The sequence below is a fragment of the Kryptolebias marmoratus genome, linkage group LG9 (genome assembly GCF_001649575.2).
Source record: "Kryptolebias marmoratus isolate JLee-2015 linkage group LG9, ASM164957v2, whole genome shotgun sequence".
Classification (NCBI taxonomy): Eukaryota; Metazoa; Chordata; class Actinopteri; order Cyprinodontiformes; family Rivulidae; genus Kryptolebias; species Kryptolebias marmoratus.
The window spans coordinates 9,731,835-9,748,160 of record NC_051438.1 but is presented as its reverse complement, the minus strand read 5'-3'; the positions used below and the strand labels follow the sequence as shown (position 1 = coordinate 9,748,160).

At 48.5% G+C, this 16,326-nt stretch overlaps 1 protein-coding gene across 2 annotated transcripts in view; it reads left to right on the top strand.

Moving 5' to 3' along the window:
* Positions 1–378: 378 nt before the first annotated feature.
* tenm1 (teneurin transmembrane protein 1) overlaps positions 379–16,326 on the top strand; it is a 265,666-nt gene continuing 249,718 nt past the window's right edge. The window contains exons 1-2 of one of the 2 annotated variants that reach the window (XM_025006695.2): positions 379–1,261; positions 14,923–15,194. In XM_025006695.2, the coding sequence (XP_024862463.1) occupies positions 14,978–15,194 (217 nt within the window). In that variant the 5' untranslated portion in view covers positions 379–1,261; positions 14,923–14,977. The remainder of the gene's footprint in view (positions 1,262–14,922; positions 15,195–16,326) is intronic. The other variant, XM_017419725.2, reaches the window with a different exon arrangement.

Below are 16,326 nucleotides of genomic sequence, written 5' to 3'. Positions count from 1 at the left end.
TTTATAGGGTACATGTGGAGATACCTACAGGGTACTTATAGGGGCATGTACAGGGTACATATAGTGGTATTTACAAAGTACCTCTGGGAATCAGCCTGTGTGGCTTCATGCCTAACAACGCCCCTGCTCCCAGCCCAGCTAAAACCCGCTCCCACAGCTCTGCTGAGGCGGCCAGAAGGCGTCTCAGTCTAAGTCCGGCCTTGAACTGTTTCGGTGAAAGTGCCCTATTAAAAGCGCAGTCAGGGACTGACAGACACAGACGTATGTTGGTTACCATGGTGACCCTAATGAGCCCTGCAGGCAGCAGCTTTAACATTTCTTTTGATCATGGTTCTCCTCACACTTCCTGTAGGGTTCATGCACGGAGACACCAGCAGGATTTTTGTTTTCATCAGCTCAGGACCCAACAGAAAGGAAGTCCCGGGCGATGATCGGGGCTTACTGGGCTTCTGAGAAGAAAGTTCCTTCCCAAACATCCCACCAGTTTGTTTCGGAGTTGCTACATTCAGGGATCCCCCCAACCCCCCACCCTGTGGCTGTAATAATGAGTCAGCATTCCCGCGCAGGACCACGGCGCGGCCATATGGCAGCACCTGAGCGAGCCGAACCCGGTGGCTCCAGACGACCTCCTCTCCCTCTCCCTCTCCCTCCTTCCCCTTGGTGACGTTGCTTGTGCGCGCGTGTTCGAGCCTGTGCCGGCCCGCGCCACACCCCCTCCTCCTCGGTGCGGTGGTACGCTCCGTGCAGGCAGTCTGTTTCCAGCAGCAGCAGCAGCAGCAGCAGCAGCATCAGCAGCAGCGGCTCCAACCGAGGCTAAAACACACCGCGCCGGGCTCCCTGTCCCATCTCACACACACACACGCACACACGCGCGCTCTCTCTCTCACACACACACGCACACGTGCGCAGGGACGAGAGGAGAGGAGAGGAGCTGGCGCACGCAGCCTCTGCAAGGAGATCCCTTCCTCTGCGCGCGAATCGTTTCGTCGTCCTCTATCGGCATCTGAACGCACCACCATCATCATCATCATCAGCAGCAGCAGCAGCAGCAGCAGGAGGAGGAGGAGGAGCAGGAGCAGCACCTCCGCCTCGGTGCCAGAGAGGAGTCTCCTCCCGCACATTTTTACCAGGAGCACCGCAACTCATCGCTACCGGGCGGGAGGGGGTGGTGGTGGTGGTGGAGGGGGGGATTGCTCTGTCTCCAGCATTTACAGCCTCCAGAAGCGAGCGGGCTACAGAGGGATGGCTTTACGTCGGAAAGGTGAGCGACGTCTTCAGTTCTGGCCTTTATTTATTCTGATTATTATTTAGAGGAGGAGGAGGAGGTGGGGGTCCTTCAGAGGATGCTGCTGCTCGGCTATAAGATGCTTGGACATGACGTGCGGGAAATGGTTGTTATCAGCTGTTCTCCTGTGTGTGTGTGTGTGGGTGAACGTGATGTTATGAGGAGGCAGGTTGGGTGCGCGCGTGCACGGTTTTTCCCGAAAATCAGCACGCCCCCCCCCCTCTCTTTTTTTTTTTTGAAGTGTGGGGACGCGGAGTGACTTGTGTTTCCACAAACCTGCGCGCTTTGACAGGCAGGCAGCGTGAGGGAGGACGGTTCAGGTGGAGGAGAGAGGAACAGCAGGCTGGCTTGTTGTGGGCTCACACACACACACTCACACGCACGCACACACACAGCCTTGAGTTGTTTTTGCTGCTCCACTTCTGTCCTAGCTCCGTCCACTTCATCTCTATCATGAGCACCAAAATCCTTTCTTTTTTCTTTTTTTTTTGTTTGTTTTTGGTGGGGTGGAAGGTTAATCAGATTCATGTCTGAGCATCTCACGTCCCAACTTCTACCCTTTCTGAAGAATACATCCCTACAGGGGGTTGATTTCCTTTCAAAAGATAAACCAAAACAAACCAACACATAGAATGGCACGTTTCCCAACGTGCGCGGGGGCAAATAATTAGCAACCCAATGGATTCTGATAAATCATAATTATGGCGAAGGCAGCCCAAATTGCACCAGGATGGATTTGCTCTGTTAGACCTGAATTAGGTCTCCCCCACTCCTCCCCACTCCTCTCCTCTCCTTCCACAGTGGAATTATAAATAATGGCTCCGAGTAACTGAGTCAAAATGTCTCTTCCCAATAAACAGGCGAATGGACGAGAAAAGAATTAGGCAAACGAACACATAAACAAATAATGAAAAAGAAATGGAACCAAAAAAAACAAAACACACTCGTTGTGGTTTAACCCTCCACCTGTTTCACGCCAGGTTTGTTCATCTGATTTAACTAAGAAATGCAAATGGGCTATTTTTATTGGAGAACGCAAATTTCTGCCCGGGCAACATTCGTCTGCTGCTCCTGTGGCACCTTCCAGAGGAGCGTTTGGGGGCTTGGACGGCTTTGACGGTCCAGCTTACGTTCTGAGGTGCGATTTGAGGAATCTTAGCTTTATTTCTTTAATCCTGCTGCGTTTGATGGCGTTCCTCTCTTGTGTAACGGAGCTAATTTGTCCTCGGCTTGTGCGTTATTGATAGTCAGGATGGGGGGAAGAAAAAAAATCTGTCCCATCTCCTTATGATTAATAGGAGGCATTTGTGCAGGAGGTTTGCTTAAACACACAGCTTCTCCTCACGCGGGCGCGTACGCTGGCTGAATAGGAGGATGATTTAGATCTACGGAACCTGGAGTGTTCGATGATCGGCGTCCCGCTTCTGCCCAACCCCTGATGTCGCCCTGTAGGCTTGACGGCCAGGCAAGCCGTCCTGCTGTAAGTGTTTGATTTTTTTTTTTCTTATTTTCAAGGCCCCCTGCAGGGTCGATCAAGTGCGACAGTCTCAGGGTGTCTTACGCCGAGGCCCGGACAATCGGAGGACGGAGCTTCGTTGAACTAGAATGCCGCTTCTGCCATGCTTATACCGCGAGGCCTCCCGACGGGAGGCTTCTGCAAGGCGGCCCAGCGAACCACGGGAGCCATCAGTCAGTCGTGGATTCAGGGTCCTCCCGACACGCTACCGGCTTCTCCTCAGCGGGAGCAGTTAGTGGTCAGCGCCGGCGGGCGCTGGGCTAATTATCGCCCTCAGATGTCTCGCGCCTACTTCTTTAATTTTCCGCGTTGTTGTCGTTCAGTGGGTAGTGCATATGGCACCTTTTTTTCCTCCCCCTCTTTTTTGGCAAGTGGTGGTGGGAGGGGTGGGCCTATTGGCTCACAGCCCCCATCGTTATTCTCCTGCAACTTTTTTTTTTTTTTTCCCAAAGAGTTTAGGCCCCGGAGTGGCGATTGTGAGGAGGATGCTGGCGTTTTGCCACCGCTGTCTGCAGCGCCTGTTGTTCCTGAGTTTCAAACCCAACCGAAATCTAACATCTTCCTTTCTTTACCTCTTATAATTTCTTATTTATTTTTTATTTATTTATTTATTTATTTTTGTTTTGTTTTGTTTTCCCAGAGATTTGAGTGATATTGCATGGCCTTTGGATAGAGCATAGCTGTGCGGGATGGCGGGGGAGTTCTTTTTGTTATCCATCCCTGCATTATTTATGAATTTTCATTCCAGGAATGCAGTAGCCCCTGGCACTGTAACGCTTCTCTCTCTCTCTCTCCCTCCCTCCCTCCCATGGAATTGCTCCCACCGTTTCTCTCTGACCAACAAGTTCCCAGCAAAACTAAATTTCCTTAACAAAATCGGGGTCATGAATTAGCGAGCGCACACTGTGAAATGCATCCAAGCTTGTATGTTGAGATAGACGACTACATTTAGTGCTGGCAGTCAAATACAGTGTGAGCCCCAGTGGGAGGATATTTTTTTTTGCCCCCACTTCTCTCTGTCTCTCTCTGAATGTCCATCATATGGGTAAAAAGAAAGAAAAAACAACAACAATAACTAATTGCTGCAAAAGCATAAAATGTTGTGGCGAGTTCGCTCCCCCCCGCTGATAATTTCAAAGCGAAAGCCCTCGGATAATCAGAGGCAGAGACACACACTCCGGAACGTTCCGACGCGTAACCACAGCCTCGGCTTCCAATGTTTACCTTCTTGGTGCGGCGGCCTCGAGAGGCGCCGTTCGACGAACCCCGCCGTGTTAATTGGAGTTCCTTTAACTCGTCCAGCTGTGGCTGGCCCTCTGCAGAAAGGGAAGCCGGCGGCGCTGAGAAATGACAACGTACGGGCCGAATAAAGCCTGGAACATTTCGAGTAAAAGGTGTCGTGGGCACAGTGTTTACCCAGTCCAGGCCGTCAGAACCCTCAGTGATGGATCCGCGTTGCTGCTGATAATAGAAAGTGAATGCATCAGTCAAACAGGGCTGGAACTTATGCCAGCATTTTGCAGATATTAGCTCCTAAATCAATAAATATGACATAAGGGTTAAAGTCATTAACAGATTTCTTTCTCAAAAGTGACAAATGGAGCTCTGGAATAAAAAAAACCCATAACAAACCGTCTCTAAAAGGGTTTCCGTCTGCCATTTCTCATTATTTATGACTTAGTAAGTAAAAATGGAGAAGTTATTTATTTATTTATTCATTTAGCCCATTAGGAGGCTGCTGCTTCGTCACTCTCTCTCTCTTTCTTTTTTTTTCTTTCTGCTTTGAATCGAATGTGTTTTTTTTCCCTCGCTCCTTTCTGATAAAGGATCCAGACACATTAGGAGTTATTTCTGTGCGACAGGGAGACACGGGAGCTATTAGAACCCCGAATCACCTTTCAGCTGCCGATGCGGAAGACGCCCGTGTGCGCAGCGCTCGTCGACGAGGAGCCCGAGGCGGCCGGCTTTAAAGCCTCCTGTCTGCGTCTCGGCCGAGGGCTTTTGTAGTCCGATGTCCCCTCCGTCTCTGGGACGAGAGTGGGGAGCTGCTCGAGAAAAAGAAAAACGAACGGGGTGTCAGGTGAGATTTTCTTGCCTTGTAGGAACCGTAGCCTCCGTCCACACTCGGTCAGACTTTCCCCAACAAAAAAAAAAAAAATGACAAGCTTCCTTTCAGACTCTTGTCAAAAGATGGAAGGGTCAAAGCCACGAGAGGCCTCCCCTTAAAACATGTGATCAATTTTTTAAGGCACACAGAGTGTGTCTGCTGTGTGAAGACTAGAACACATCTGGATGGAGAGTTTAGGTCAGTTTATGTTTGGAGTTTTTTACTTAAAAACGTACACCACTGTGACCTATTCTTTGCATTAAAGATTGATCTCTTTGCTTGACTGACAAAATAATGTTCCCAGAGTTCAAAGTGATCCATTTGTCTGTTCAGCAACCAAACACATAAGGGGAAGGGAAGGTTTTGCTTGATCTTGATCTCTTATGTTGGTTTATTGCACATCCTTCCCTTTGTTTTGTACACCTCGTTTGTTGTAAGCTTTTAGCTAAGTTTCCTTTGCAGTTTTTGGTTCGCAGCTCGTTTTTCGGCTGGTAATAGCGTGCCGTGAGTTTTGCTAGCAGTTCGTGTTACGGTGTAGACAAAATCCCCCCCCAAAAAATCGACCAATTTTCAGATGCACAACAATGGGGATTTAGGTGAAATGAGGGAGAAAAAGCCCAGCCCTATTTGGAGCTCATCGGTTCGAACGCACAGCAGAACCATCATTTAGTTTCAAAGGCTCACAGAGAGCTGGACTTCACATGACTGGGCTGGCGTTTTATTGGTTTTTATACAATCCCTGTGCAGGTTTTATCGTTTTTGAAGAGTTTAAATAGAATGTTAGTGTTAGTTGGTGTGAAGATCTCCCACTCTAACTTTGGAGCTTTTAAAAACTTTCCAAAATGTTCGCAAACACATTCCCAACTTCCTGAATTTATGCATCAAAAAATGTAGCCATTTTTGTCCTTTTTCATCCAATGTGTCCCTCACTTTTAGAGTGCAGAGGCGCACACGTCCGAACCGTCATTGGCTTCCACTGAATCCGAGCTCAGGATGTCTCTTCAACACTGGAAGCGAAGGGTTGTTTTCATGTTTTATGTCTCCTTCAGAAAACCTGGGAGGTACATAAAAGCTGACATGTGACGACTAGAAGCTTTTGCCATTTCTTGTTGTTTGAGGGTTCATTTCTACTCTGCTTTTCTGTCTGCCTGCCCCTCTAAAACATTTAGATTTGGCTCTCAGGGAATGAGAAGTTGTGGTTACCATGGTGATCATAAAGAGCCACCAGCAGCAGCTTTTTACAGTTATGGTTCTCTTTACACGTCCTATCCAGTTTATACATAATCAGTTTAGATTATTACTAAAAGTAGTCTCAAATTCCTAATAGACTTCATGGAAGACAGTTGATGAATGTTGGAATTTCAGGCCGCCTCGGCACCATTCAAAGTGCCTTCAGAAAAGTCCTGGTCCTTGATGGTAATTTGCGAACCATCTGTAAATAAAGTTTATATAAATTTTGAAAAGGTGCTCAACTCAGCTCCTCTAATTAGACACACAGAAACGCGTAAAAAAAACCCAGACCCACATCCACCCTGACACTGTTGTCACTGTTAAATTTTTATTAATCGAGTCAGCGGACAACTTTAGAGGAAGAAAACAAATCAATCCCTGCTCCTTGCCCAATCCGCTCCATCACCGATTGTCCTTCACTTCAAAGTGCTCGTCTTTGTAGTTAGTGTCAAAATAATGAGGTTAGCATCCGTCGTGTTTTAGCCCGCTCCTTTTTTTTTTTTTTCTTTTGTTGGCACAAGGGACAAAAAGGTAATCGTCAGCCCAGCTGCAGTATGAGCTCTGTCGATGCATAAGCATCAGATCTGTCAAATATTAGGAAAGTCTCTTTGTTTCATCAGTCTGAAGGGAGAAACAAAACGCTGAAAGTTTACCCGGGTTGTTGCTCGTTCTCCACGTTGACGCATCATCGACCCGTCCTACATGCGCTCCTCAGAACCATGATTAATACGTCCACGTGAATTAGTCGCGTTTCGGTTCTTTTTGCGCGCCTATGAAATGATTTATTTAGCAACATAAAGCACACTAATGTTACAGCCCGGATCTCCCCTCTAAACGAGTTCATCTGTTTCCCGCTGACTGGTAAATAGCCTCATGTGTATCATCAGTAATATTCATAGCTCTACTTTCGAGACAATCATGAATTATTAACTCTTTGAAAAGATGAATTGCTCCAAAATGGTTGTTGATGCATCTCGGCTGGAAGCCATGCGTTATACAATGGAGTACAGTGAAGTACAGTCAAGTTTTTAAAAAAATATATATATGTTGGCGTACCGCAGGCGAGGCGTTTGATGTTCGGCTTTAATTTAACAACGAGAGCCTGATCCACCGTGAACTCTGGGATGTATTTCAAGCACCGTTGGCCAAACTGACTTGGTTTTTGCAAAGGCACACATTCTGTACTGATTGCCAGCCAGGATGCGATGCCACAAACACCGCAAAGAACAGCGAGAGGAAGGTAAATCCCGACTCCTTCCGGATCGTCCCGACAATCGCCGTGTTGACCGTTTTCCCAAGTAAAGCGGCGCTAATGCGTGTCACCTGCAGCTGTAACAACCCCCAAACGCTGCACTGCGCCATCCCAACCCAATGTGCTCCAAAACAAGGAATTTATACGTATCGTTTTATTTTAATGCGCATAGAAGACACGATGCGTTATCCGTAAAAACAACAAAACGAGGAATGTAATTTTTTTTTTTTCCTTCTTCGAGGGCCAACCGCAGCTTTGCCTTGCAAATTTTTCCTTGTCGGAAACAAAAAGCCAGCAGTAGAAAATAAGATACGGGGTAAATGGAAAAATAATGAGAGGTATATGATGCTGAAAGGAATGCTCCCTGCCATGTTCTAACTGCAAATACATTTTACAGTATGCGCTATTGATTCCAAGCTCACATGATCTGTTTATCTCGAAAGATTGCGGCTGCTCCTCTCACTGATGCTTGTGTGGAGAGGCCTGTAGGCTACAAAACATTTCTCAGATGTCTAACAACCCCCCTGCACACTCACACACACACACAGACACTTCTTCGTGGGGAAACCTTTGGAGTTCCTATCAGAGAGCATGATTAAACTGCACGAGTTGCTCATGTATGTTTATATAATCAGCGTGTGGACGGTTTGGATTCACCCCACACAGCTGCAGTCATGGGAACAAAACTCATCTTTTAGTTCAAAGGTTTTATATATCAGGAGATATCAAAATACTAATACTAATCAAAATAATAATACTAGTGATTCAAATCTAACCCCGAGTCCACAAAAACACAGCAGGTTCCACTGTGTCAATAAAGCAAAATGGAAAAGCTGTGTGGAAAAAATGAAGTCCACCATTTTTAGCAGTGATAACTGGTAGTTATTTTCAGTATGACTTTATCAGTTTTTCACGTGGTTGTGGAGGAATTTCGGCCCACTCTTCTGAACGATTTGCAAGCCGTTAGTTTCTGCACAGCTCTCTTCAGGTTCCACCCCAGCATTTTAATCCTGTTGAGGTCTGGAATTTGGTTGGACCACTGCCACACCTTGATTCTTTTCTCTTTCTCTCTCTCTCAGCCATTCTGCTGTATGTTTGCTGCTGTGTGTGGGATCACGGTCCTGTTTCATGACCCAGTTTGGTTCAAGCTCTAGCTGTCAAACAGATGGCCTCACATTTTGACTCCCAAACTCGATCCCGAATCAACACTCCCCCACCGCCGTGCTTGACAGTCGGTGCGAGGTGTTTGTGCTGATATGCCGCATTTGGTTTTTGCCAAACACGACTCTGGGCATCATGGCCAGACGTTTCTGCTTTGGTCCAAAAAACATTGTTTCAGAAGTCTTGTTCCGTTGACAAGTCGGTCATTATTTTTTAACTGTGTCCTGACACGTAAACCCATAGAATTGAAAGAGGGTGGACTTTCTTTTTTCCTGCGACTGATCCCTTCTCCAAGGAGCACTGTGCCGGGAGCATTAGGTTGTTCCCAGTTTTGATTTTCCACTTTTAAAGATTTTCTTCTGTCTTCGTGTGCTGAATGTCATCTGTGCCTTTGGCCTGTAAAACCAGAGAGGAGGCGAGGGTTCATGAACTCGCAGCGAGCCGCGCCGAACTCCTGGCTTCTGAGCTTCCCTCCTTTCGACGTGAAATGTCTTTTTTGGTTTTCGAAGATGGCGCGCGTCTCTTTGTGACAGCGTAGATGGGAGATTAGCCCACTTAGCTCTCAGAAATCAATCTGCCATGCAGCTCAACGGCTCCTTGTAGATCTTTTCAGCCACTCCTCTGCAGCACTAATGTTCTTTCCTCACTCATTTTCTCTGTAATCAACAACTTCATAAAAGCAGATTGCGCAGGAAACACTGTCTAAATCGTTAATCACCAAATCCAATTTCTGGAATCAATGCCATTGATTAATCAATTAATTTAGCATCTGTAATGCGGCTGTTTGGCTTCGCTTCGGGTTTCGGAGGTTTTAGTGGTCAAATGCATTATTGAAAGAGGCTTTTTACCAAGAAGTGGCTGATGCAGAGAGCTTAGGAGGCTGTCACTCATGGTGTTAAGCTTTATTTGCAAAGCTAGTTAGTACGAGCAGCCTTTTAGTCCTGCTAGGAGGAGAGACATGTATTTATCCTGCGAGAGAGGAGGAATATCAGATGTGTTGAATGAGGCTTTGCCTTGTCAGGAATATTGATTAAGTAATTTTGGGTGGTGTCTCCAGCTCCGTCTGTGTATTTGTGGTCAAATGCCCGTGTGGCCCCTGCAAATGTGTTGTTCCGCCTGTGTTCATGTGAATACAGGGCAGGTTTGCCTTTGCTGTCATCTTCCTGTCTTTTTTTTTTTTTTATCCCCCTCTTTTGCTGTTGTTCTTGTTTGCTCTCTGGCCTTTGGGGGAATCAGCGGAGGGCTCGAGATCAGAGAGGAGTAGAGGTGGATACCGTGAACTGAAAGAGGCAGACTGCTCAGAAGCGGCGGGAGAGGGGTTGTACCACAGTCGAGATCTGAAAGAGAGAAAGAAGTTTTAGCTGCAGTCAAGACATTAAAAAAAAAAAAAAAAAAAAAACGCCCTTTGAAAAGTTAAAGCCGAGCTACTCCTTCGCTCCTGGCCTCACGAAAAGCGAAGGGCCTTATGGATTTCTGCACATCACTCAGGCATGCAGCGCTGATGTGGGATTTGAGCCATGTCCACTATAAATAGTCAAATGGTCCAGGATGGCTTCCTGGGCTCTGACAGCTCCTCTGACAGGGGCTGATCTGCTCTGTGAGGAGGGGGACACGCAGACTTTATTTCCTGCTTCTCAGTCATGCTCTCAAACTGAAGGCAGCAGGGGACACAATGAGGACTGCTATGCTTCTGTGTCACCTCCGCGCCTCGCACTGTGCATATGTATTAACCTCGGCGCGTGAAATAATGAAGGCACGCGGGGAGGTGAGAGGTAAGGACACTGCAACTGTGGAGAAAAACAGCAATATTGTCCTCCCTGAAAGGCCCAGTAAAGACTGTTGATGCTCGGTGGTGTGTGGGTGTTCGAGTGTTGTTTTTCAGCAACTGTGAAATGCTATAAGTACGTGTAGGCGCCGGGGCAGTGCCTGTGTGTCCGTCTGTGGCTGATTGTCAGTAAGTGTTTCATCTCTGAAACCTCCCCAGGATGCTGCATGCACGCTGAGCTTCAGGCCTGTGTGTGCTCGTGTGTGTGTGTGTGTTTGCGGTGGAGGGGTACACGCTACAGTACGTGTTCTGCTGGTAAACTCGGCATTAGCGGCGAGAGATTTCAGGCTTGGTCAGCTATGAAAGCACAACTACGTGACAAGAGTGCCGCCACCGCCGCCGCCCGCAGATAGCTAGCCCTTATCCACTAATTAAAACCCTCTATCACTCCATGTCTCACTTGGCAATCTCCCCATCTTTCCGTCCTCCCCCCCCCCCCCCCCCTCCATCCCTCCATCCCACAATTTTCACTGCAAAATCTCTCCATCTCTCATTATCCTTCCATCACTCTCTTTCTCCTTGTTTGGCATTCAACCCTCTCCCTCTATCAGCAGGCGCCGTTGGCTACCAGTAGGCGGTGTGCTGTTTTGTTGTGTTTCGGGTGGTCGAGGTATAACAGGGTCCTGTGGGTCCTTCAGGGCCCACAGTCACAGCAGTCCCTGTCATACGCCTGAGGAGCCGCCGTGACGCTAACGAGCAGAAGATAGTTTCTTAAACCCCATCGCCCCATCTCTCAGACACACACCCTCGCTCCAGGAGAGCCATCTCTCTCTGACAGCTCATTGTTTACTCCCGTAGGACCCCGTAGCCGGGATCTGCATTTGCAGCCACGAACACGGCGCCGCTGTTTTTCGTCCCAACGATTAAGCCATTGTGCTGGGAAACGAAATCAAAACCTGCAAGCGGCAACAGGGACCGCCGGGGCTCGACGTGGAAGCATCTGCCGCCGCAGTTTTGTGTTGCTGAGTGAGCGCTCCTCTTAAGGATCCTCATCATCATTCCAGCGGCTCGTGCGGCCTGTTCAGTGAGCGGAATTAGCTCGCCTCTGTGCAAACAAGCTTCTGAGGCAAAAGCAGAAAAGGCCATGGCTAACAAAGAAAGTAGCTCCCCCCACTCACTGGGGGTCCCCAGGCTGTTGTGAAAATAAGACCCTCTCTGCTTGGTGGAAATGGCGTTTGTAATTTTTCCGAACTATACTGTATCAATAATCCGAGGAGCTAATATTGTCGGATGGCACTCTGCTCTCCCCATCCTCCCTTGTTTATTTACTGATGTGAAACTCAATTTCTCTGCCTCACTCTGGTCCCAAACCACTCTTTCTGCCTCTCGCCCTTGCTCAGCCCCTCCCCCCGCCCATTTGCCTCCTTCTTGTTCGCCACGATTTCAGCCCCAATCACTTGAGATCGGGGAGTGGAAATCGGTTTTTGGGCTCGTCCTCCCGTCTCTTGCCTTTTTACACATGATGATCTCGGCAGGGCTGTTTGTGTTTTGTTGGACAACTGACGGAGCCCCCCCCTCCACCCTCGCCTTCCCCGCCCCTCCCGTCCCCCTTCTGGAGATGACTTGGGAGTGTAAATCCTGTTTAAAAGCAACTGTGGATGTGAGCCCTCCCTTGCTTCTCTAAGCAGATTTGCAGGGGGAAAAACAGTGCGCTGGCCCGTAGTCGCGCTGTTTGAATAAATAAATGGATAGGAAGCGGGGAGGGGGATCGAGGCGGGCGAAGGGTCCCATTAGACATTATTGGATCTATAGCTGTGGATTATCACTCCTGTGTGGCTGCATGCCGGTCCGACGTTATGTATGTGAGAGGGAGTCTGAAAGAAACAATAGTCTGAGTTGAGGAGACCAAATAGACAAATGTAATGTGATGCATGTGTTGCACTCAGCGTTGTCACTCTGTATTAATGTTAAACTGAGCGCTGAGGAGTTCATTACACACTGATGAATTATTGATTAGAGATGAATTAGGAATGAAATCACACAGTAACATGTACATGCATTGTCAATACGTGGAAGCACTTGCTGATAATTTATTTGGAGCACAAATAAGCGGCAGCTTATTTATTTCGGCGAGTTTTTCGGCGAGAAGCCTGTCAGCGAGTTTCCACCGAGTTCACACATGATGAACTCTTTTGGTTGAATGTTTGTCTTCTTCTTCTTCTTTTTTTTTTTTTTTTTTAACGGTTTCACATTCATATTGTTAGGATCAGTGTTAGATCCTCGTAGCACAGAGATACAAGCGGCTCTTAGTGCGCTTCACTGGCGCACCGTGTAGCACCTTGTAGCTCGTTGCTGTGCAGGCACATAAAAAAATGATGAGGGACATAATACAAATGTTTCAGGGAAGGTTTTTAGGATTAAAAATTTATTCTAGAACGGTGCTAATTATTGCAGCAGCCTCAGATCTTTCCACGGCCGTTTGTTTCCTACAAGCCGTACCCAAGCTGTCTCTCTCTCTCTCTGTCTCTCAATCTGTACGCCCCCAAGGTGGTTATTCCTCAGCTGCAAATCTGGGCTGGTGTTGTGCTCAGGTGGCACATGCTGACTTGTCCTAGAGAAGGCCCGCGTGTCTTGTTTGAAGTGAGCTTGGCTCTAGGAAACAACCTCCAGATTTCAACATCAAAACCCAGAATCAAACCCCCTAATGGGCACCCCGCTGCGGGTAAGAATTAGCAGGAATAACCCCCGCCAGCAGGCTTACTTCTCTAAATGCAAGGGTCTCGGAGGGCTAGGTGGAGGGTGGAAAGCGTGCAAGGTAGGGGAGGAGGAGCACGGATGAGTGGGAGCAGGGATGGACTGGTAGAAGGGAGGGAAGGCGTTCACAAAGAGAGACAGGTTTGATTCCGTATTGTGCGCAGGTTTATACAAGCAGGCCCACATGTAAGCAGACTGCGTACAGTATGGGGTGCGCCCTTGCGCTTTATTGTATGCTTTCATATTTGCATGTAAAAGTGTGGCAGACAAAAAAAAGAAAAAAACAAACCAAGAGCCTCTGCGGAGACAGACAGCAGTCAGTGCCTGCAGCAAGCCCAGAGCTCACAGGCTAATGTATATTTGCACCACGCCGCACCAGAGAGAAGGTGACACCAGTCAATCCCATTCTGACAGGGCAGCTGAGATAATAGCTGGCTTTGATTCCCCGCAATAACTCCTGCCAGTCAAAGTGAAAGACATCGTGATTGCAGGGAACCACAAGCTTGTGTCATAAGAGCTCACTGTATGCTACAGCGCGGCTAGCATGATTGGATGCAAAGTGCGCTTTGCTATTTTAAACCTTTTGTTGTGCTTTGTGCCGTCGCTAAAAAGAAACAAAAAAAAAAAACAACAAAACCCAAAGCCAAACGTGGACGACGCGAGAGACCAGCGGAGAGCTTTCTGTGGATTATCTGTGCTATGATAATGTCCGCGGGGGGGGTGAGAGTGAGATGAGCATGCAGATGCCTTGGCCCACTTTCTGACGGTTAGCTGTCAGGGGTCAGTGGGCGGTCTGCGTGTGCGCACAGGTGCGTGCACGCCGGGAATGAGGAGGTTGAGTGCAAGGCCAGGCGAAGGAGGCTTTCAGGTGGAATAAAAGCATTACTGCGGCGGTGGAAAGGTCAGCTGTAAACTTGTATCAAACTAGTGGTGATCACCCTGTGCTGCAGATCTCTGAGGTATTGAGCAGGCACGCTCTAATGGCTTTGATATATGGACTACAGGACTCCCTGAAGAGGTCAATACCATAGCACTTTGTCTCTATGAGCAATGACCCTCTCAAGCTCCATTTAGAAGCTTTATAACTGCAGGAAATAGGCTGGAAAGGCCTCGAGCAGGGCACGGCGAAAAGGGAACTAATATGAATGAAGTATTTTCTAATCACTTCTTCTGTGCTCTAATCATTGTCCCAATCAATCATTGGTTATAGCGTTATAAGTGTATGGCGCCGGACGTTATCAGAGGTAGATCCTGATGTGATTGAGAGGCGAACAAGTGAGTCTGAGCCACGGTAAAAGAGCTGATTTATCATCGCTCCTTTTGGGAGGCCAATGATACTGAAAAGGCTGTTGTCAAAAAGTATTCCATCATCGCTTCACAAAGATGGTGAGCCGCAGTGTTTAATGAGAGCGACAGACACGGGGCCCGGTGACAAATTTGATGATTTATCTGCCGCTCGTGAGCAGCAGCCTGGGAAAGGGAGATAAAGCTCGGAGTTAATGGTGAAAGCAGTGACCGCAAGTGGCGGAAGCACTAAACCGGGCTTGATTTGGGGCAATTTCTCTTCAAGCACACGTGGACGCAACGGCCACTGCCGCCGCTCCTCCTGCGCGTATCGATTGGGTGCTAACCTTTGGTGTGAATTATGAAAGGGGCCTCGCGCTGTTTAGGAAGGCCCGCTGTAATTGGAACGAGCAGATATGACAGCATTGTTCCGCCGTGCTCAATAACAGGCTTCATGTGCTGTTTTTCTCCACCCCTGTCTGTTCACTTGTTTTCTCCTCTTTGCCCCCCACCCCCATCTCTCCCCTCCCCTTCGCTGTCCTCGCCTCCTCCTGTCCGTCCCCCGCAGACTCCGTGCTCCGTGCCGTGGCTTTGCTGAGTGACTAAGTGGAGCCCTGCAAGCCATGGAGGAGATGGACAGTAAGCCTTACCAGCCGTTGTCCAAGGGGCGCCATGAGATGGAGATGTCCTACACCAGCTCGTCCGACGAGAGCGAGGACGGCCGCACTCACCACCGCTCCTACACTTCGCGCGAAACTCTGCCCGACTACACGCACGAGCTCCGCCTCACCCTCGGCTCGCACCGGGAGCGACAGAGCAACTACAGTCAACCCCAACCAGGTACTTAGTCATCAAATTTCCTTCACAACAACTGCACAGAAGCAGTATATCAGCTCTAATAAATAAGCACAGAATAAGAGATACAGCACACACACACGTAAGTCCCTAAAAGGACCTATGTGAATTAACTATTACAGACCACAATGAACCAGAAGGACAGTAGGAGGCAGCCAATTACCTCTTCTCCTCTCCTCTCCCACAGCTAAACTAGGTCAACCCCAAACTCTCCGGCCTCACCTGCGGTGGAACACCACCCTTCATTACACACATACTCGCAGGTAGACACGGGTTCACGGCGGGCGCACGCACGTTGACACATAGGCGCCGGGGAAAAATTCCTCCCCCAAGTGGTGGGGGAGGAGAAATAGGCCACCGCGTGTTGTGATGGATGGGCCTTATGCAGGTCAGCCGAGGTGTTAAGAGAGAAACCGCGCCTCATCAGGAGAACGCTACCGTGCTGGGGGTAGGGGGCGGGGCGGGTCATGGTGATCGATACGTGCTCTCTGCGCTTCCCTCGGCCTCCTGCTCCTCCGCAGGAGCCACCCGATGTGCTAACAAGTAGCATCAGCCATTCATGACAGTCACAGGTCCTGACAGGCAAGTCGCCGCCGGGATTCCATGCTTTGAACGCCACCAGCAATGGATTTTGTCGTTCTGTTTGCCATGCAGCAACCCCTCAAAGGCCATTAGTCATCATGCCTCAATATCCTCCAGAAGACCGCGGTGTCAGAAAGCACTTGTTTTGTTTTTTTTTGTTGTTTTTTTCTTCTTCTCTGCACCTTGCCTAGCCTTTTTTTTGAGTCTATAACAAACAATTTCCCCTACCGTCAGTGTCATATGGTGAGGTGCAGGAGACCCCCAAAGCAGCCTTTTAAATGTCAATGGCAGCCTGCTTCTGCAAGGCACATCTGTTCATCTTTGGGCATCAGAGTTATATATAGTCCTACCCTATCTAAGTAACCAACTGTTAAGGAGGGACGTTGCCTCCAGTGACGTTTTTAATGGATTACGGTGTTCCTGACAAAGATCAGATCGTCCCTCCTGTAAGTCCCACCACCCATGTTCTTCCCGTTTCCCTTCATCTTTTTAACCGACACATGCTCTCTCCTCCCCCTTCCCCTCCCGTCTTCCA